Source organism: Phacochoerus africanus, chromosome 4, assembly GCF_016906955.1.
Source record: "Phacochoerus africanus isolate WHEZ1 chromosome 4, ROS_Pafr_v1, whole genome shotgun sequence".
Lineage (NCBI taxonomy): Eukaryota > Metazoa > Chordata > Mammalia > Artiodactyla > Suidae > Phacochoerus > Phacochoerus africanus.
The window spans coordinates 131,186,964-131,207,800 of record NC_062547.1 but is presented as its reverse complement, the minus strand read 5'-3'; the positions used below and the strand labels follow the sequence as shown (position 1 = coordinate 131,207,800).

Below are 20,837 nucleotides of genomic sequence, written 5' to 3'. Positions count from 1 at the left end.
CTTCAACCACTATGTCAATTCCAGCTGCACTGCTCACCCTCTTCTGCATTCACTGCACCCCCATTTCATTTTTCTCTTTCTTTCTTCAATTATTTTAAGTCAGGGCTGTAAAATTTCTTACACCTACCTATCCAAGAAAAAAAAAAAGCTGGTGGAAGATGGAAATTCTTCTAAAGAATCAACGCAGTCTTGAATATTATATGTAAAAATGAACTGGATATTTAAAATTACATTATTGTCTCATTGTCTTTAAAATTATTTTAAAAGAATAATGTTTGGCCATTCTTAATTTTCCCAGACATTGATGAATGCATCCAGAATGGTGTTCTTTGTAAGAATGGTCGATGTGTGAACACAGATGGAAGTTTCCAGTGCATTTGCAATGCTGGCTTTGAATTAACTACAGATGGGAAAAACTGTGTTGGTATGGAAATTGCCTTCTCCCTTGCAAAAGATTTTTTAAGGGATATACATTTTTATTTAGGACCAAATATAGCTTATATAGTATATTACATATACTATAGTGAAAGCCCCCAGAACACTTATGTGAGAGTTGTTCAGAGATTAGGTAAAATATAAATGCAATTAACATTAGACCATTAAAGTGAAGGGACAGATTTTCTTAGGAAATGTAGTTTTAAAAATGAATGATTTACTGGTGTTCCTGTCATGGTGCAGTGGAAACGAATCTGACAAGTATCCATAAGGATGTGGGTTTGATCTCTGGCCTTGCTCCAGTGGGTTAAGGATCTGGCGTTGTCATGAGCTGTGGTGTAGGTCCCAGACATGGCTCGGATCCTTTGTTGCTGTGGCTATGGTGTGGCCAACAGCTGGAATTCCAGTTTGACCCCCAGCCTTGGAACTTCCATATGCCGGATGTGCGGCCCTAAAAAGTAAACAAACAAATAAATAAATATTCTATTTGCACAGCAACACATGATATTTCACCCACAAATCAGAGTCCAGATCATTTCACTTGCAGTGAGGTTTATTATTGCTTTATTCTCTCATGCAAATAAACCTCTGAAATCATATTAACTTTTTTGGTAATCAAACTAAAAACACTACTCATGTGGTTTTAATAGCAACTAAGCACAAAATTTCCTTAGTTCTTTTCCTTTACGTCCCTTACACTAAGGGTCCTCACTCAGTAAGCATTTAAAAGAAAAAAAAAAAATCAATGAGGACATGGCTCATATACGCAGGGGAATATGACTGGTGTCTTAAGGGAGGGAACTGGTTTCCTCACAGGGGTGTAAGTCACTCTCTCCCCTTCTGCAGATCATGATGAATGCACCACTACCAACATGTGTTTGAATGGGATGTGCATTAATGAAGATGGCAGCTTCAAGTGCATCTGCAAACCAGGGTTTGTCTTGGCTCCAAATGGGCGTTACTGTACTGGTATGTATGTCTTTGAGATAGGAAAGTCACTGTGATTGAAACCATCTTTTCTACTTGAATTAATCATGCAAGAATTACTTCAGTTTCTTCATGTGGATTTCATATTATTCACATCTCTTGCTAATTCAGTACAGCAGGTATCTAAAGCTTCCTAGAAAAACATAAATTGTGGTCTATGGAACAGTAATACCTTTACAAAAATAATAATGGCATAGGAAAAATTAAGGGAATGACAGATTGCAAGTCTGGAAGAAACAATGTAGAAGTAATTTCTCTCTACTTCTTGCCTCAATAAAAAAGAGAAAGAAAAAACATCTCAGAACAAGGTTTTTCACTGTCTTTCATTACGAGTTTTGTCTTACATCTTTTCCAAAAGCTAATCCACAGATCCTTTGTTATTATATAATTTTCTTAAAGTCTTATATTGATTTCATGAAGAAGTAACTTACTACATATTCCTATCAATTGTTTTGTTTATAAAGCCATTTTGAAGACTAAGCTCTAGCAATAACTTTAGTAAGCAAGATATATGACTCTCAGAGATAAATAAAACTACATTATATTTATACTCACAATTGGAATTTAGTAAGGTGGAACAAATTTTGCATTTGCTGCTTAGAAATAAGGTTTTTCCCCCCCCCCAGTTTTCTCTTTTTAGACAATATTAACTCCGTTAAAGCTGCCTTCAATTACACAAACTTATCTAATTACTAAATAATACTTATAACTAATCCCTGCAATTTCAGTGAAATTCCAGGGACAATAGAGAGAAAAAAATCAAGACTGAGTCTTGTATTTATGAATAAAAAGTAGTTTATTGGCTATTCAAGTAAGATGAATTCAGTATTAAATAGAAATATTATAGCTTTGCTGATTGAACATGTGACTGGAATGTCATCTCAAGGTTAGCTGACTTGAATTAATTACAGGATATGAGATTAGTGTTATGTTCCAATGTGTAGCATTACGTTACAGCATGTAACTTTTCCAGCATTTCTTAAGAAACTTAAAAACACATATAAAGATGACCTAAATCTCACCAGTTTCTACTTTATTGACATTTTATTAATTTTTTTATTGCAAATGTTGTAATCCATAAATTTTGAAATGCCCATGATTTGGCAGCTCTGTGTTTTGAAGGCTGTTTCATCTTAGGGGGAATCGATTTAATGGTAGGTTACATTTGATAAATTCAAGCATATTGGAAAGTATAAGACAGACCTTAAATTATTTTGTTATTACCAACTAATCAAATTAACATTAAAACAGCATCTTAGAATTTTATGTGTGTGTAAGTTAATTAACAAATATTTACCTTAGTTTTAAGAATTTGTTTCACTTAACTAATTGAGTCAAATCATATAATATTAAACAGAATTGCCAAATAAATAATGAAAAATACATTTGTGAGATTCTTCTAATGGCTAAAATGTGGCAGCCTTCACTGTCTTTCTGGAAGTATGTTTGAAAGGTTGTATTTGTATATACAATTTATTGTCACATCTGTGTGTTCTTCCACAAATTATAAACTTAAAAACAAAATGTTAATGTAGAATCGTCAATGGGTAAATTCTGTGATAAAATTAAATTTGCCCAGTAATGGCCTGACTTACGTTCCCCTCTGGGCAGATGTTGATGAGTGCCAGACCCCTGGAATCTGCATGAATGGGCATTGCATCAACAATGAGGGGTCCTTCCGCTGTGACTGTCCCCCAGGCCTGGCTGTGGGTGTGGATGGACGGGTGTGTGTTGGTAAGTGAAATGTCGCATAATGACCCCAGTGTCCACGTGATCTTTGAAAAAAGGGATAAAGATATAGCTGTATAATTGATATACTATATACATATATATTCAGCCATAAAAAGGAATGAAGTACTGATAGATACAAAATCATGGATGAACTTGAAAACATTATGCTAAGTAAATGAAGCCCCCCACAAAAAAACCACACAGTGTACATTTCCAAATGAAATGTTCATAAATGGCAAATCTGTGGAATCAGAGCAGACTAGTGGTTGCTTAGAGCAGAGAGAGTGAGGTGGCAGGAGAAGGGGGTGACCATTGAAGGCATTTTTGAGGTGACGAAATGTTCTAAAATCAACTCTAGTGATGTTTGTCCAATGCTGTGAACATGCTAAAAAACTAATTGTACATTTTAAATGGATGTGTTATTTGTATGTGAATTAGAGCTCGATGAAACAGTTTTTTTAAAAATGGACAGAGAGTTCTTCTGGCTCCCTTCAGAAGACTCTGATAACAGTTAGAAATGCTGTAGAAGAAAAAAAAACTGTCTCTCTAAATACAATGGATTTATATTTTATAATTAATAACAAAGAAGACATGAAGTGGGGATTGTGGTTATATTTAAATAAACTCTTGTTTTTACCCAAACAAAATTTTAAATGTAAATAACATATACCATAGAATGTAGACTTATATGAAAAACTAGAAATGCAACTAAATAGTTATTCCTCATCACTAATGATAGAAACACAGGAGGAGTCTGAGTGAGAATGTGTATTTTATTTGAACCCCTTCACAATTCCTCTTAGATATTTCTAAGTTACCAGGCATCCGCTTGAAAGAGGCCAGCAAAAGAAAAATGTCCTTGGCCGTTCAAAACCCAACCAACATGTCCCAATGGCATCAATAGCAGAGGGAATTGGCTGTGAAAATAGATCGAAAGCCATCTTCTGTCCAAAGCACTTTCATGGAACTTCTAGGATGAATTAGCCATTGTGCACCATCTATTTCTCAGGTTATACAGTAAAAGGCAGACTTTACTCATTGGTTTAAAATGTGTGTTTGAGAGAAATGAAATTCTTTCTTAGACATAGTTGGTTATTCTTACCTAGAGGAATCAAAACATTTAGATTTGAAGGTTAAAAAAAAAAGCAACAGCAGATGGAAATAATCTGTCCACTTAAGTTCATCCACTCTATCCAATTTAGGATTTATTTCAGCTTACAAGATTGTCAGCACTTGGTTCAGGGCTATTTCAAATACAGCAGCTAGAAGAATGCAGCTCCTTCCTGCTTGGAGAGAGAGCTACGATATTTTCAGTTGCCTGTTTTCCTTTATCTAAATGATTCTGCTGAAATCTCTGATGAGTACAAAACCAGTTTTGGAAGGAGAAATTATTTTTCTTTTAAGCAACCAACATATGAGTAGCTGCTAGGAATTCAGTGTTCTAATACAAGTATTCGTTCTCTTGTCCACATATACAAAAAGCATCAGAAATTGTTGGGAAGCCCTCTGCAGTTTTTCATAATTGGGATCACTTAAAATTTTTAAAAGTAAAACACCATTTGTTCTGTGTGTAAAATTATATATTGCTGTTTCCATAACATGCTAGATGTGTTCTCTTCAGATCATCTGCCTTTCAAGATGCTTTTGAGATGGATTGACTGTTGAACTTGCAAATGAATCACTATGATGAGTTTTATTAGGATTATCACTTTAATTTTAGATTTGTTTTTTTTGTTTGTTTGTTCATTTTTGTTTCCCTAGATACTGAGATATGGGGCTTTATTTTCAGAAAATTAAACTACCATTGTAACTAGTATTTTGAAAAAACATGACTCACAGCAGGGTATGAACAAAAGGCAACTGTGTTTTGTTTTTTCCCATCCTTTAAAAATATATGTTTAAATTTATTAAACAGGGGCAGTTTGTCCAAAAGGTAAGGAATAAAACTCAGGCCACTCCATAACTTTACTATTTTTAGATATCAAAAATTAGATGACTACTTTAGGTAATGAAAATAATCTGAATTTTGAAATTAGAATGTCCAGTGTCATATAATAGTTAATATTCTGAATTTGATTTGAAGTTACAGCTGCCTTCCCAAGCTCAGATTCATGAGCAGGACATTTCTGACTCCCCCAGTGTCATAGTGCAGGAGGAGAGGTGAGAAAGTGAAAACACGGACACTGTCTTAGAGTGGCTTCAAGATTTCTGGGCTTCACAGAAGTTTAAAGTCAACTTCTTCCTCCTGGGTGATTTCATGTGTACTTCAGGGGCATTTGCCTGCCCTTCCTGAGATGCATATGCTGCATTTTTCTTTTAAAAAAAAAGTTTTATTATAGTTGATTTAATGTGTTGCCAATTTTTGGTGTAAGATAATGCATTTTTCTCCTGGTGGCCACTCCTGGCTCACCCTCTGACTTTTCTGCAGTCCACTTCAGACAGACTCTCTCTATTGGGCCTCCTCACCCCTCTAAGGTCATTTTAGGACCCTCTCTTGAAATGGCCCACTTTTAATCTATAGGACACACAACCTTTGCCCTGTGAACCTAATGAATAGACATTGAGCTCCACTCCCTCCTCTGATCCTACATTAGCAACAGCGGCCCCTCTCCCCTGCATGATAGAAATCCCTGACAGAGCTGGGTACAGAGTTCTTCAGTCACTCACTGCAAAGCCCTTCTCTTTTGACCAGGGGTGAGGATGCAAGCACACCCAACTCATAAGCTGGCTCTTGCCAAAGAAATCTTCCTCAGAAACTGTTCTCTTAATTGCCACTTTCTAAATTTTAGCCTCCATTTTAGGAGGGCTTTAAGGACCTGGCAACTAATTTTCCATCTCTTCTTCCTTCAGGATGGAGTCTCAAAATTCACCTTGTGTATTTAGCACCATGGGATTTCAGCCTGAATTTCTTTTTTTAACAGCCCTGTTATATTAGCTTAAGAATATTCTGACATCTTCCTGAACACTGACATTTCTGTCAGCTAAAAAGTTAATATTTTTTCTTTACCCTAGTTCTGCTGTTTACTAGCTGTGTGGCTTAAGGCAAGATACATGACTTCTCTGTGCCTTCTTTCCTCACTAGTTGTTTTTCAGGACTAAATAGGTATATTTGTGTAAAGCTTGAATGGTGTTTGGCACATAACATGTGCCCTATAAGCTATTACAATTATTATTGTTTTGTTAAATCAAAAGAGTGGCATTACATGGGGGCATAATCTTAGACTTAACTGCTTTAAACTATTAAGATAAGTTGGTGGTAAAGAAGAATAAAATAAAATTAGCTTTTGGGCCCATTTGATAAAGTGTGATAATTACCTGAGGAAATCTTTTTAAATTTTCCAGTTTTTAAGAAAGAAAAGGCAGGGAGAAATTTGATAACATAAGGAAAAGATACAGCTTAGCATTGAGGTTCATTCCCTGACCAAAGCATTCATGTGAGCATGTTCTGATGAACGTGTTCCAGTCTGTAGTCTTCAAAAAGGAAAAAAATCAACTGTCATTAAATATAGACGTGAGTACCTTTGGCATAGACCTGCTCCTAGAAATCATGCCTGGCTTAGGTTCTCAACTTGAAAACAGACATAACTTTAACCATTGTTCAGTGCCTTTGAGATAGGAACTCACAAAAGTCTTATTGGAAATCATGAACTAGGTTGTATTTGTGTATATTCGTCATTGTGTTGTATCCTATACTTGGGCGTAACTCAGGATTGACTCTACCAAAACCTGCCACAGCAGAGGCAGAAAGGGACAGCACACCCCCTCTCCAAGATCGAGTGTGGTAAATCCCATGGCCCTCTTCCGTTTGAGGACACACACGTCTCATTGTTTGATGCAGCCGTACATCTCAGTGTTTTAATGAGAAGCATCACCAGATCATGAGCGTAGAGGTGACTCATTTTGCCTAACAAGCAGATAAAACGGTTTCCAACAAGTTGGGAATAATTACAGATATTTATAATCTTTGATGTAATTACCCATATCAATGGACTGTTTAAAAGCAACACTCCTTTTCTGGCCTGAATGATGATCAAATTTTTTTTAATAGTTTATCACTTACCAACCCATAAAACTGTGGCATATTTTACAAGAATTCAGAGTGAGAGAACTAAGCAGAATAGGCTTCTTTAGGACATAACATGACAGAAAAGAAAGAGGAAGAGCTCTGCAGGTCATACAAGCCTGCGTCTGAATCCCAACTCAAGGCAGCAGCTAGTCTAGGACGTTGAGCTACTTGGGTAACCCCTCTGAACCTTACCTTCCTCATCTGTAAAAGGTAGATAATGATCACAGTCCTATCGAGTTGTTGACCTGAATGTTCAATGAGATAATGTCTGTAAGGCAACAAGCACAATGCCATAGATACATAGTGGTAGTGATTACTTTTATAACTAGATTTATTGAGAGTCTGAGATAAAATGTAATCACAACAGTGAACTGGAGGTTGAAAAGAAAGGCCTCCTAACTCAGAAATTCGAAGTGAGAAATTTCATGGCCAAGAAGTGTCATCTTCAGGAAGTTTCACTGAACTGCACTGTACTACATTGTTCATAATTTCTAAAATAGAAGTAATAATGTCATTTGGAGCATACTGTCATCAGTTGTAGTAGTCTTGTTTATAACTGAAAATACACCTGGTTCAGTGAAAGGCCAATGAGGACAAGTCAGATAATTGATGCTTGTGTAGTGCATTTAGATTCTTGGAGGGAAAAAAAAATGAATTTTCGATATGCGTTTATTCTTTCCCCCTCTCAGTGAACATTTGTTGACTTCCTGACAGTATGAGATGCTAAAGATACAAATAAAAAGTGGCAGATACATCTGGAGGCTTCCCATATGGTGACCACTTAGGTTACAAGCCTTCAGTTTTGAAACCTCTTTGTCTCTATCACTGTCTCAAATCACTGTTCTTCTGTCTCCTTTAGATACACACATGCGCAGCACATGCTACGGGGGGATCAAGAAGGGAGTGTGTGTACGTCCTTTCCCTGGTGCGGTGACCAAGTCTGAATGCTGCTGTGCCAACCCAGACTATGGTTTTGGAGAGCCCTGCCAGCCATGCCCTGCTAAAAACTCAGGTAGTCTCCTTTACCTGTTTCACAGCTGACAGAGAATCTAGAAATGTAATATTACATGTTTGACCAAAGAATTGGGCTCTGGAGTGTTTTGCCCTTATTTTGAATGGAAGAAAAGAAATACAAATCTCATTTGCATATGTAAGGAAATATGACCTCCAAGCACACGGTGCATAGGAAAATTCATTTGCTGATCCAGTTATGATTGTTAGCCACAGAGTCGTCAATCTCTCATGTCATTATGAAGACAAATAGCATAAAATTTACTTATCACTTTCCAAGTTATGATAAGTTCATGAGAACTCGATTTTTTTTACTTATTTTTAATTTAGACACAGAATTTAGACACAGACATTTCAGGAATCTATCAGAAGTTCTAGAAAGTAATCAGTTTCTTTGTGAATGTTGTAAATTACAGGCACATTAAATGATTTAATTCTTTGACTATTCTGACTTGTTTATTCATACTTTTATGAAACTATGTTGAATATGTGTACGCACAGTAGAGACTCAAAAATAAACACAATCTCTGGTTTTTTTTTTTTTTTGGAATTTAGGGATAGTCAAAGATATAGGTAAGCAAATGAACAAATTACAATTTTGTATGATTGGTACCTTAAAAGAGACATAAACAGAGAACCAGGAGAGCACAGAGGAAGGAGCGCTTAGTTGCCTGGAGAGGTTGGGGTAGATTTCATGGGGAGGGAGGTGTGTTTACTTTGGTCTAGAGAAAAGGAGAAAGAACTTCCCAGGTAGAAGATGGAAGAAATGCATTCCAGCAAAGAAAATGGCTTGCAAATTGGACTGTTTAAACCTTAGCCAAATGCTTAGAGTTCCTCTAGAAAAATTTCTAATTAGGACATTTTTTTAAACGGTGGAGTTTATGAAGGATATGCTGCCCTAAAATGCATTTGAGTTATGCATATTATGAAAGGGTAAAAATTGATAGCCAGACTAGATAAAAAGTTCAGTGAATTAATGAAATGAGTCTAGGGACAGTTGTGATTATAAATGAGAATGTAGGGTACAATAAAGATAGCATTTAGATCAGTGAGAACAAATTCAACCAAGTAATGAATATTGTTGATAAATACTGGGGAAAAAATGAAGTTAACTCCCTGTGTCAAATATTACAAAAAATTTTTCATGTAGAATGTATAAACTTTTTGTTTTCTTATAATGGTAAAGGACTCTCAAAACAGGCACCAAAGACTAAAATATACATATAAATTAGAAGAAAAAGTTTCCCTAAATTATTAAGAATTTACATTAATCAATAAGAAAGGTTAAAATGCTGTATAGAAAAAACGTGCAATGTGCACAAAGAAAACTTCACAAAGCAGAAATAGGAGCGTGACATGTAAAAAAATGCTCAATCTATCTAAAACTAAAAGGAAATTCTTTAAAGATGTCGTTTTTGTTTTTTAGATCACTGAAGTGTATAGATAATTTATTTTTCCTAGTGTTGGAGAGGGTGCACAGAAATGGGTACTGTCTCACACTGCTGCTGGAAGTGTAGCCTGGGATGTTATTGAAAGCCTTCCAAGAATGTAAACTTCAAGCAGCTTTACTTCCAAGAGATTAACATAATGATACAATTGAATGTCATATTATTTATGACAACTGCCAAAAGTTGAACAAACCTAATTTCATCAATGAGAGTCTGATTGAATAAGTGTGGTACAGACTCATAACTGAGAAAAGAGTATTAAATAGTTTTTAAATGGTATATTACATGAATGTCCATTATAAAATACAGAGGGTGCAAGCCAGCTCCCCTACTTACGACCTCTGTGACCTGAGCATGTTACTTTCCATCTCTTTCCCAACTTTCTGATGTGTGAAAGAGGGAAAATCACGGTATCCAGTTAATGGTATTGGGAGGATTAAATAAATTATTAGATGTAAAATGCTAGAACAATACCAGGCAGATGGTAAGTGCTATTTATTACATAATTTATTATTGAAGCAAGAAGAAAAGTTAAAAAGCAACCTCTGTAATTTAGATTTTTAAAGTTTTTTCATATGTAGAAAACATTGGTAATGTTTCAACATATTCATGATATTCAGGGTGATAATCACAAGTTATTTTTACTTACTTTTTTATGCTTATCTGTGATTTTGAAATTCTTAATTATCTTTTTTTCCACTTTAAGTTCTTGCAGGTCATTCTTTCTAGTGATACTTTTGGAGTTATGTAAGTGACTTGTATGTGTAATAGACACAGAGTTTTTGATTTCTGTCTTTATTTTTATTTTACAGCTGAATTCCATGGTCTTTGTAGTAGTGGAGTAGGTATCACTGTGGATGGAAGAGGTAACTATTCATTTCTCAATCTTATAATAATTGTATAATTATATAGTTTTACTATTATAATATTATAGATATCATTATATTTAACACTATAAAAACTTATTTGTCTGGAATTCCTTATTGGCTCAGTGGATTAAGGATATAGTGTTATTGCTGTGGTACAGTTTAGGGCCCTGTCCTGGAACTTCCACATGCCAAGGGCATGGCCACATATCCGTGTAGAGTAATAAGATAAATTATCGCTTAGAGCAATAGTTGTAAGCTAGCTGATACCAAGCTGTATGTAGATGCACATTTTTCATAGTAGATAATCTATTAAATATGCATTGTTAAAAACATCACTGACAAACTAAAACTACAACTGTGATTTTATGGATATTGTTGCTTAAGAAGAAGCTAGAGTAGGTTAAAAAAATGCAATTCAATTTAAAGAAAAACTATTAAATAATGGTGCTGACATGGTTTAAACAAAATCCGTCTATATGAGACATTTGATATGGATTTTTAAGAGATATGTGAGATATACTACCTTAAAAGTGAATTGACTACAGGTAAAAATACTAAAATGACTATCCAACTAAAGAAGAACCAAGTTTGATTAAAGTTTTCTTATTTTAAATTTTGCAGTATGACTAGCAAAATTCCAATATAGAGCTTGAAGATTAAGTACATATGTGTTTATAATTTTAAAGTGCTTTTCTATGTTAATATAGATATAATGTCCTTTTTTTTAAACTATAGGGTGGTGTTAATCTTTAGTTTACTTATTCTTCTTTCATGTTTGTTTTAGACAAATTATAGGTTAATTGACAGTATTGCATCTGATGCAAAGAACATGAGAAACCAGAGTAAAGAAGCAAACTTTTACAATGATGTTTCTTCCAAAAACCAAATGAAAAGGCTGACATTTCTAGAGTATTTAAGGCCTTCCTACTGTTGTCAAAAAGAAGAGTCAGGATTAAAATTTGAACACAGGGACCAAAATTTTATTTTATGCCTACACCATTTTTTGTTCCCTCTCATCATGGCCTCCCCAGCAGAGCTAGCCACCTGCTGAAACTAGGTGGTTGTTCATACAAGCACATCCTTCCTCAAGTCCCACTGCCCATGGGTGACAGAGAGCAGTCATGCCCATGGCTTGTTGTAAAACACCGCGTTCTCAGGCATCCACATTTGAACTGTCTTCCCCATTAATTTCAGCTTATCAGCAATGAGAAACATTTATTACATTTCACATTACTTAGTTGACTATAAAAAATGATAATAAAATAGAAATATTCCATGCCTTTGGGACCATAAAATTATATAGATACCCTAATAAATCTTTGCCTTTTAATTAGATGGTTATAGTACCTATCAAGTTGAGTTTTCTTTAGGGTTTTGAGCCAACAGCCTATAAATTTCTTTATTAATTTTATCATAAATGCTGGCCGGCACATTTCATGGTTTATTTCTTTGAATTTCTGCCAGTTCCCTTCATTTTTCTTTTGACTGCCAGGGAAGTGCCCCATATCTCTCAATTTTTACTCTCTTTAGTTTCTTTTCCTTTCCCTTTATGGACTGCAGGCAGATTGGGGGTTTGCTGAGTTAACCACTACATATTTTGAGTAATCTTTATTAGATGTACGTGTATCAACAAACAGTAAAGTGACTATGAGCATTAAACTTTGAACATTTAATGCAGATATCAATGAGTGTGCTTTGGATCCTGATATATGTGCCAATGGAATTTGTGAAAATTTACGTGGTAGTTACCGCTGTAATTGCAACAGTGGTTATGAACCAGATCCCTCTGGGAGAAACTGTATTGGTAAGTTATTTGTTTTATTTAGACAAGAGTCTTATGGCTCTAGGGTAGAATCCTTCCTTTGCTCTTCTAGCCTGTGCTGTCTGCTGTCAGTCTTTAGCATTCCTAGGCTGTTAGATGTGTCACTCTGGCCACAGGTCCATCTTTTCCCTGTGTATCTTCACATCGGCTTCCCTTTGTATATATTGTCTCTATGTCAAAATTCCCCCTTTTTATATAGACATCAGTCATTGGTGCCCCTACCTATATTGGAATATGACCTACCTGAAGGAGCTCATTTTAACTTGATTACCTGTATAACAACCCTATTTCCAGATGAGGTCACAGTCTGAGGTTCTGAAAGTTAGAAATTCAAAATATTTTTTTGAGAGATACACTTCAACCCATAACATAGACTAATGGGTAAGTAAACTTTGAGATAACCTCTTGTTAAAACATATAGGCATGGGGGAAATTATGGTAATGCTTAAAATGTAATGTTAATTTTTAAAAAGTCAATATTCAGAATTAGAGGAAAAATATAACATCCAAAGGAAAAATATGAAATATAAAAAAATAATATCACTGGTGATGGAATTATAGGAAATGTTTTTCCAGTCTCTGTTTTTCACAATGTACATTGTGTGCATTGTTTGACAAGTTACAATTATTATTTGCAAGACTAAAAACATAACTTTAAGTAAATGGAACCATTCACTCCCATCTACAATTTTTATTTCTTTCTGACATTAACTATACTTGTAAAAATGAGACTGTGGCTGTAAAGATAGAACTCAGTGTGAGCTTCTTGAACACGGGCTTTAGGTGATATTTTCTAGGCTGTTCTAGACTGCTAAAGGATATATGAAATGCATTAATAGTTCATTGTTCCTGAGATAAAAACATAATGGAAAAAGATTAGTAAATACCTTTTGTTTGAATGTAACTTAGTACATGTTTTAATCAGAAAAAAAAACCTTTAAAATCATGTCATTTTTATTATCTCTAAGCAAGCATATAGGCAAGTGAGTTTAATCTTTTGATATATTTCATTGGTGCTTTAAAATACATCTAATATAATACCACTGTAGGACAGTAAGTAAATGAAGAGCAAAGTAGTAATGTGCCTTTTCCAAAGCATTGCCTGTCTTCCAGGGACTTCAGCACATCTTAAAAGGCAGCTGCCAGAATAAGAATGTTCCATGTGAATAAAACCAAATATATTTTACTTAGGATCAAGGAATGTGCTTTGGATATGAAGAGACTTGAGGCATAGGATGGGGAGAAAAACAAACAAAACTAAAACATTTTGATCACTGTGCTATCGTTTCAATATGTGTCTCTCCTGTCTTCTAATGGTTGCTTCCAGACATTGACGAGTGTCTGGTGAACAGACTGCTCTGTGACAATGGCCTTTGCCGAAACACGCCTGGGAGCTACAGCTGCACGTGCCCACCTGGCTACGTGTTCAGGACTGAGACTGAGACGTGTGAAGGTAAGAGCCGCCTTCCTAGTTGTGAGTAGTAAGCACCTCGATAAGCATAAACTGCAAGTACATTATGAAGCAATAGAGCAAAACTACTGTTTGAATATGTTTTAAATTTTATAATCTCTTTCAGCTAATCTGTCAGTTTTAGAAATGGTATGCATCTAACGCAGTTTATAAATACCATCGGTTTTATCCTATTCAGACAAAAGATCAGCAAATGTTTTCAAGTTAATTTAAAAAAAAAAATCGAAAGGAGCCAATTTGTTTTACCTGATGATAAAATGTCAAATTTTTGTTTGTTTGTTTTTCCCTTTTTAAAACCACGATGACACTTTAGCCGAGGGAATCTGAACTTTAATACAGAGTCAGCTCTTAGGCATTTATGAGATGATTAAGAGATCTTAAAGGTTGGCCCAGAAAATATGTAGGACCTGAGTAAAAATTCGGTCACCTCAGTTTAATATATAGTCCAGGAAAATTGACCTTTCTATTTTACTGTTTAAAACTTCTTTCTTTTCTTTTAAGCAGACTTTTCTGCAGCAGAAGCTAGATGAATGAGTTAAATGTTTAGGAAAGGCCTCATTTTCAGTGAGATACCAGCTAAGCATTGAGTTCCTTCACTTAGGTTTTTGTTTCTTGATCAAAGTACTGTGTATTTCAGAATAATCTGTTGTGTGACTACTAGTCATTGTTCCTTTTAAGTCTCACTGTGTGGGCCTACAGACTTGTCCCATGACATTCTCAAATCTAATAATTACTTCCGAATAGTACCTTTAAAAACAAAAGATTTCATCTTTAATTATTTGGAATAGTCCTTTCCTTACCTGTTAAAGTATTTGTTTCTTAGTGACTCCATAGCCAAGAATACTGTGATAGTAATACTATGCAAAAAGATGTTAACATTTTCTCTTCATCTCATTGTTTAACTTCAAAGCATTCTTATGAACAGAAACAAGTTAGAACTCAAACAAGATGCCAAAACACAAACGACTCAGCTGAAGCCAATGAAATGCAATTACAAAGTGCAATTCTAAGTTTGGATCGAATTGGAGGGACCACTGAAAAACAGTAATTAGCCTGAAGAAAGAAAAAAGAAACCCTCTGCATAAAAATGCAGTTTTTCTAAACTTAGTTCTGATATCCGTTTAGTTCCCCACCTTTTTGCAGGAGCTCCTCAAAGAAGAGCACGCATTTTCTCCATAGATGAGCAGGAGGCACACAAGAATTTTGAATATTTTTCTGTAGTAACTTTTAAAATTAGCCCAGGCTTCCCAAGTGTATTTGTGCAGAGTCTTTATTTTCTACCACCCACTCCCACCTCCTTCGATACCTATTATCCTTTAAAATTGCCATGAGAAGAGTTTCCGTCCTGGCTCAGTGGTTAACGAATCTGACTAGGAACTGTGAGGTTGCAGGTTCGATCCCTGGCCTTGCTCAGTGAGTTAAGGAACCGGCATTGCCATGAGCTGTGGTGTAGGTTGCAGCTTGGATCCCGAGTTGCTGTGGCTGTGGTGTAGGCCGGCAGCTACAGCTCTAATTAGACCCCTAGCCAGGGAACCTCCATATGCCGTGGGAGCGGCCCAAGAAATTGCAAAAAGACCCCCCCCCCAAAAAAAAAAATTGCCATGAGAAAGGAATTTTTTGAAAAAAAAAATTTTTTTCTGGCCATATTTACTCCATGTGTTTTTTGGAGGGTGGGAGAAGGGATTGTAAGAGTTCTGTTTCTTTCTGTTTTGTTTTTATTCCTGGCTTTCTGCACTTCCTTCCCACTGCCCTTTTTCAGTTTTATCTTTTGTCTTTTGGAGGATAAGCTTCTGTTAAATGTCAGGAAGCTCTGAAAGCAAGAAGGGCTTAGGGTATCCTCATCATTTAGCTGGGAAGCTGACGATGATTAGGACTGACTTCCCTGTCTAAGCAGCAGTATCCTTTGAAGCCATTATGAAGGAGACACATCATGGGGAATTTAATAGGTGGAGTCTCATTCAGTTTGGTCCAAGTTTGGATTGTATACCAAATTGTCAGTACTTACAGCATATTCCTTCCATTTTAACAAGTAAGATGAAGTTGAGGAGTGCCAAGAGCCGAAATATCAAAGCATAAATAAAAGGGATTCTCCTACTTAGAGGAAAAAGTAAGGAGTAGGAGCTAATAGTATTCAACAGGATGACGCTGGATGATTACATGACTGTTGAGGCATGTGCCACCAAATCAGGCAACAGTGATTGTTACCAAAAAGTGCTGTTTACCTTTTTTGTGTGAAGGGTAGTTGTTCCTGATAAATCTGAGCCTTTTCTTTAATATGAATTATATTTTAAATCTGTCATTCATAAAAAGAAGTTCATGTTATGTAGATAAAAAAGAAATGAGAGAGAGATATTTTGGTTCTAGCCTTATGACATGGGTGGAAATAAAAATGATTTGTTGTGAGAAACACAACCAAACAATTATTTCTACACTTTCTTCCCACTAAGTTATTTGCATTTTATTAAATGTTTTGCAAAAAGAAGTAGACCTGAAGGCCATGGATCTCTTTTTCCCTTGGGTGTCCTCCTTGTTTCCAGCCTTGCCTTCACAGAGTAAATTTGCCTGTCTCAAGCAGTTCTCTCTGCATGCTATTCTTTCTAAACTAATTTCCAAAGACTAGGCAGAGGATTATTAGCTGCTTCATTGCCAACTCTAGCTTTCTCTCTATATATTTGCTATATTCACTAATTTTGCCTGTCATTCATGTTTTCAACAGGCTATTTTAAAAATACAATAAATATCAGTAATAATCAAGTTTCTCTGGTATTTCAGACTGAAGTTACAAAAATTTATTTTACTTTTTTGTTTGAGCTCTGAGAGTCTGTGAAAGTTAAAATTTTTACAGCAAGCACTGTGGTTTAGATTGTGTTTCCAGTGACATAACTAGTTAAATGTAAACCAGATGTGCTTTGAAGTTTATTTCCAGGAATGTACAGTGAACTGTTTCAATTCCTGGTTCCATGACATTTATAACATAAAAACATTGTATTTAAAGAAAAATTAAACAGTTGATATTTGTAGCTGTCACTGCATGTGTTTATAGTTTTTGAGTTCATAATCACTTAATTTGAAATAGGGATTTTGAAACTATATGATATTGACATTTTTCTTTTTGGGGAACTTCTTACAAATGAAAGTGGTAGGTAATATATAGTCTGTCCTCAGATTAGGTATCTGCTTCCTTTTTGGCTATCTGATCTCTTTTTTACTTTGTATTTTTACTAAAAGAATTTCAATACTCTGGAATAGATGTTTTCATTTCAAATCTGTGCTGTATTTACAAAACCTGCTCTTGTATTTGTCTTTTGAAATGCTCCCTTGCTACACACAACCTGAAAGAAAGATGCACTTATATTTCCTCAAAGAATTTCTACTTCAGGAATTCATTTAATATCTGGGTACTTCTTTAGAAGTTTTGAAATAGTAAAGACGGAATATACCTGTTTTTCACATTGATTTTTGAATTTGCATTTCAAGTTCACACAGACTTGAAAATCAGTATTGAGCCCTCCTTTTTTAGAGCCAGTTTAGTTTATACTTGAGACGTTCGAGAATAAACATTACAGTGTTCTAGTTATTTATTTGCATCTTTTCCTCAGGATAGTATGTAGGTTTAATTCAAAGAAGTATCCAGGAAAAAAAATAAGTATTGTAGTGAACTCAGCAACTGTAGCGTTCAAAAAAAAAAAATATCTTGAGTTGTGTTGACCTGTTTTAGGTACTTAACCGAGGACAGAAAGATCTATATACCTCTTCCTTAAAGTGAACGGCTGAGTTTATAAAGTTCGTCTTTGATATTGTTTCTGATCCTTCAGCTAAATCTTATATTTATTTTTAATCAATTCTTGTTAAATGATATAAATTTATTGGCTTGACGTTTTGTTTAGTCACCACTTAAGAACATAGGCATACCCTCATTCTGACTGTCACACTTATGACCGTCAACAGGAATTGTTTAGATTCTGGTATGTTTGATTTGATTGAGGCCTGGAATCAAATTAATGATAGTAAAAATCTGTTTAAGATAATTAAAGGTGTTTTTTCTTGTTTATTTTAGCAAGATCAGTTGTGCTTTAAAAAGTCTCACACCAAACATGGAAATGTGAACAGGAAGGTGGATAAAGGCTAGAGGACAGTGCTTTACCCAGTATTAAAGTTTCATCCCTTATTTCCTGATTTGTATCCAGGAGTTCGGAATTAAGGCCAGCATTGTGATATTTTGTCTCTGCTATAGGATTTTTAAATTCTTCCAAAACCTCACGGAGCCACAAATGACAGAAACAGTCCCCTTTGTGTACAGCACACATTGTGTGCCTAGGAATGCGATGCTTTCCAGAATTTGAATCAGAATTCAGGAAAATTTTCCCACAGGAAAATTATAGCTCATTACGGGAGAAAATTAATCCAAATTCTGTAAAGTTGTAGTGAAATAGTGAAGATTTCCATCCTGAATGCTTTCAAATGAGGCCGATTCCTGTGGTTCCACTGAGTCCTCGGCTGTGCACATGTCTGTTCACCTTGTGAAATGCACATCTCCCCTCCCATCCACTTTATGCCTCGTAGATCCATATTAAAATTACAAGAGCCAAGTTTACCAGACATTCTGGCATAGCGTGGCTTGTTGGAATAATATTTTCCAGAAACACATGGCAGTTCTATAACAGAATCTTTTCCTTCTGGATTGTAGATATAAATGAATGTGAAAGCAACCCATGTGTCAATGGGGCCTGCAGGAACAACCTTGGATCTTTCAATTGTGAATGTTCTCCTGGCAGCAAGCTCAGCTCTACAGGATTGATCTGTATTGGTAAGATTGATATGTTGTGCTATGTTCCAATTTTACTATAGCAATAAGCAGAGACCTCAGGACTGTGGATGAAAACAGAAGACAACCACAGGAGGCTAATGGTTAAGAGTTACTTTGGTTTTCGCTTCTTGTCTAGATAGGAGTTAAACATACTGGGATAAACTGGACAGGCTCTTAATTTTGTTAGATTCCAAAAAACATTCCTTTCATATATTATGCCATAAGTTATAAGCATTTCCATACCACACACATATTTATATTCATTCCCCAGAAATGCCTTAGGCATCAATAGAATCAAATCCTTACTGCATACTTGGTATAAACAACATTCAATGGTAAACAAAAATGTGATCACATTTGGGCTCAGTTAACAGGATACGAATTCGAAGAGTTTAAACAAATAGAAAGAATTTATTGTGTTTTTTTTTTAATTTCTTCCATCAATCATAAATATATGGGCTCCAAGGAAGAGAAGTTAACTGTTTTCTTGCTTTGGGAAATCTCTAAGGGAGAAGGATTCCAAAACTTCCCAGACTAACATCTTTCATTGTATCTCAAAACATATACGTTCAGGAGTTCCCGTCGTGGCACAGCGGAAACGAATCTGACTAGGAACCATGATGTTGCAGGTTCAATCCCTGACCTCACTCAGTGCGTTAAGGATCAGTGTTGCCGTGAGCTGTGGTGTAGGTCCCAGACTCGGCCTGAATCTGGCGTTGCTGTGGCTCTGGCATAGGCCAGCAGCAACAGCTCCGATTAGACCCCTAGCCTGGGAACCTCCATATGCCGTGGGTGCAGCCCTAAAAAAAGACAAAAGACCAAAAAAAAAAAAAGCATCTAAGTTAAGTTTTTGATAAAGGCAGTAGGACATATATAAAATGAAATAGGAGTTCCTGTCATAGCTTAACAGTTAATGAACCTGACTGGTATCCATGAGGATGCAGGTTTGAATCCTAGCCTTGCTCAGTGGGTAAGGATCCGGCATTGCCATGAGCTGTGGTGTAGATCATAGACATGCCTTGGATCCCACATTGCTGTAGCTGGGTGTAGGCCAGCAGCTACAGCTCCCATTCAGCCCCTAGCCTGGGAACCTCTATTTGCCACAGGTACGGCCCTAAAAAAGACCAAAAAAAAAAAAATTAAATAGTCCAATCTTACACCACTAAGAACCGTTCAGCATATGTAAAGGAACAAACTATCCCCGTAATTCTTTCCTGCTTCAAGTGTCTATGGCTACAGTGGTGAGGCATACACACTTCATATTATTACCTAGTAGCCACCTTTAAAGTGAACTAATATATATTTCTGAATAGTCAGGAAGATATTTCAGTTTTACATAGTGCCAAATACAGTGGCATTTTGTCTGTTATCTAGCCAATATAAATTTTCCATTTAAAATTTGAATAACAGTTTCAGTATTATGTCTGATGCTGAGTATTTAGCTGGATGCTTATGGTACCTGTTTGTTACAAGAAATGACCAAGCCCAGAGTTATCAATGAAAACCTTCCCGTTGGAAATGCCAGCTCGCCATCTCCCAATGAGGTGCAGCTGGTGAAGTCTGAGCCTTGCTCAGCTCTCCACATTAGGAAACAGACTGCCATCTGCCTAGGGCATTACTTTTGTACTCATAGAATTCCATGTTGGAGAGGGAGAGTATGTGGGTTGGATCTGGTAAGGCAGAAATATTTTTGCTAAGCCACAATTTCCAACTGAGTTAGAGTCGTTTTCTTATGCAGAGGAAATGAACTCAGCATTAGCCAATTAATGTCTCAGAAAACTGAATCTGTATGCCACTTGGGCATCACAGGTAATCTTAGCTTTTGCTTTGTCATAAACATGTCTATGATTTTCGCCTTTACCCTTAGAGTTATTAATGAAAAAAGAACAAAGATTTTTATATCCACATCATTATGTTGGACCCCTAAACATCACCATATTTTTCTCAGCCAATATGTTAGCATTTTTTGCGATCAAATTTGAATATCCTATCCTAAAACTTCTCAGAAAGAAATTTACTTAATATTTAAAAATATTAGACATCATTTTATCTGCCTTTTTCATTAAAAACAGAATTCTGTTTTTTTAAAAGGAAGGAAATAGTAAAATATACATAGGAAATATTATGAATGTACTTTTTTAATAGGACACCAAATAGCTCTATATAGTGATGCAAACTAGGTAGCCTACA

The 20,837-nt window shown here is 35.6% G+C and overlaps 1 protein-coding gene across 1 annotated transcript in view; it reads left to right on the top strand.

The window, feature by feature from the left end:
* Positions 1–20,837, top strand: part of FBN2 (fibrillin 2) — a 219,281-nt gene that overhangs the window by 123,969 nt on the left and 74,475 nt on the right. The window contains exons 13-20 of the mRNA XM_047778547.1: positions 299–424; positions 1,282–1,404; positions 3,034–3,156; positions 8,079–8,231; positions 10,491–10,544; positions 12,226–12,351; positions 13,697–13,822; positions 18,528–18,647. Coding sequence (XP_047634503.1) covers positions 299–424; positions 1,282–1,404; positions 3,034–3,156; positions 8,079–8,231; positions 10,491–10,544; positions 12,226–12,351; positions 13,697–13,822; positions 18,528–18,647 — 951 coding nt within the window. The remainder of the gene's footprint in view (positions 1–298; positions 425–1,281; positions 1,405–3,033; positions 3,157–8,078; positions 8,232–10,490; positions 10,545–12,225; positions 12,352–13,696; positions 13,823–18,527; positions 18,648–20,837) is intronic.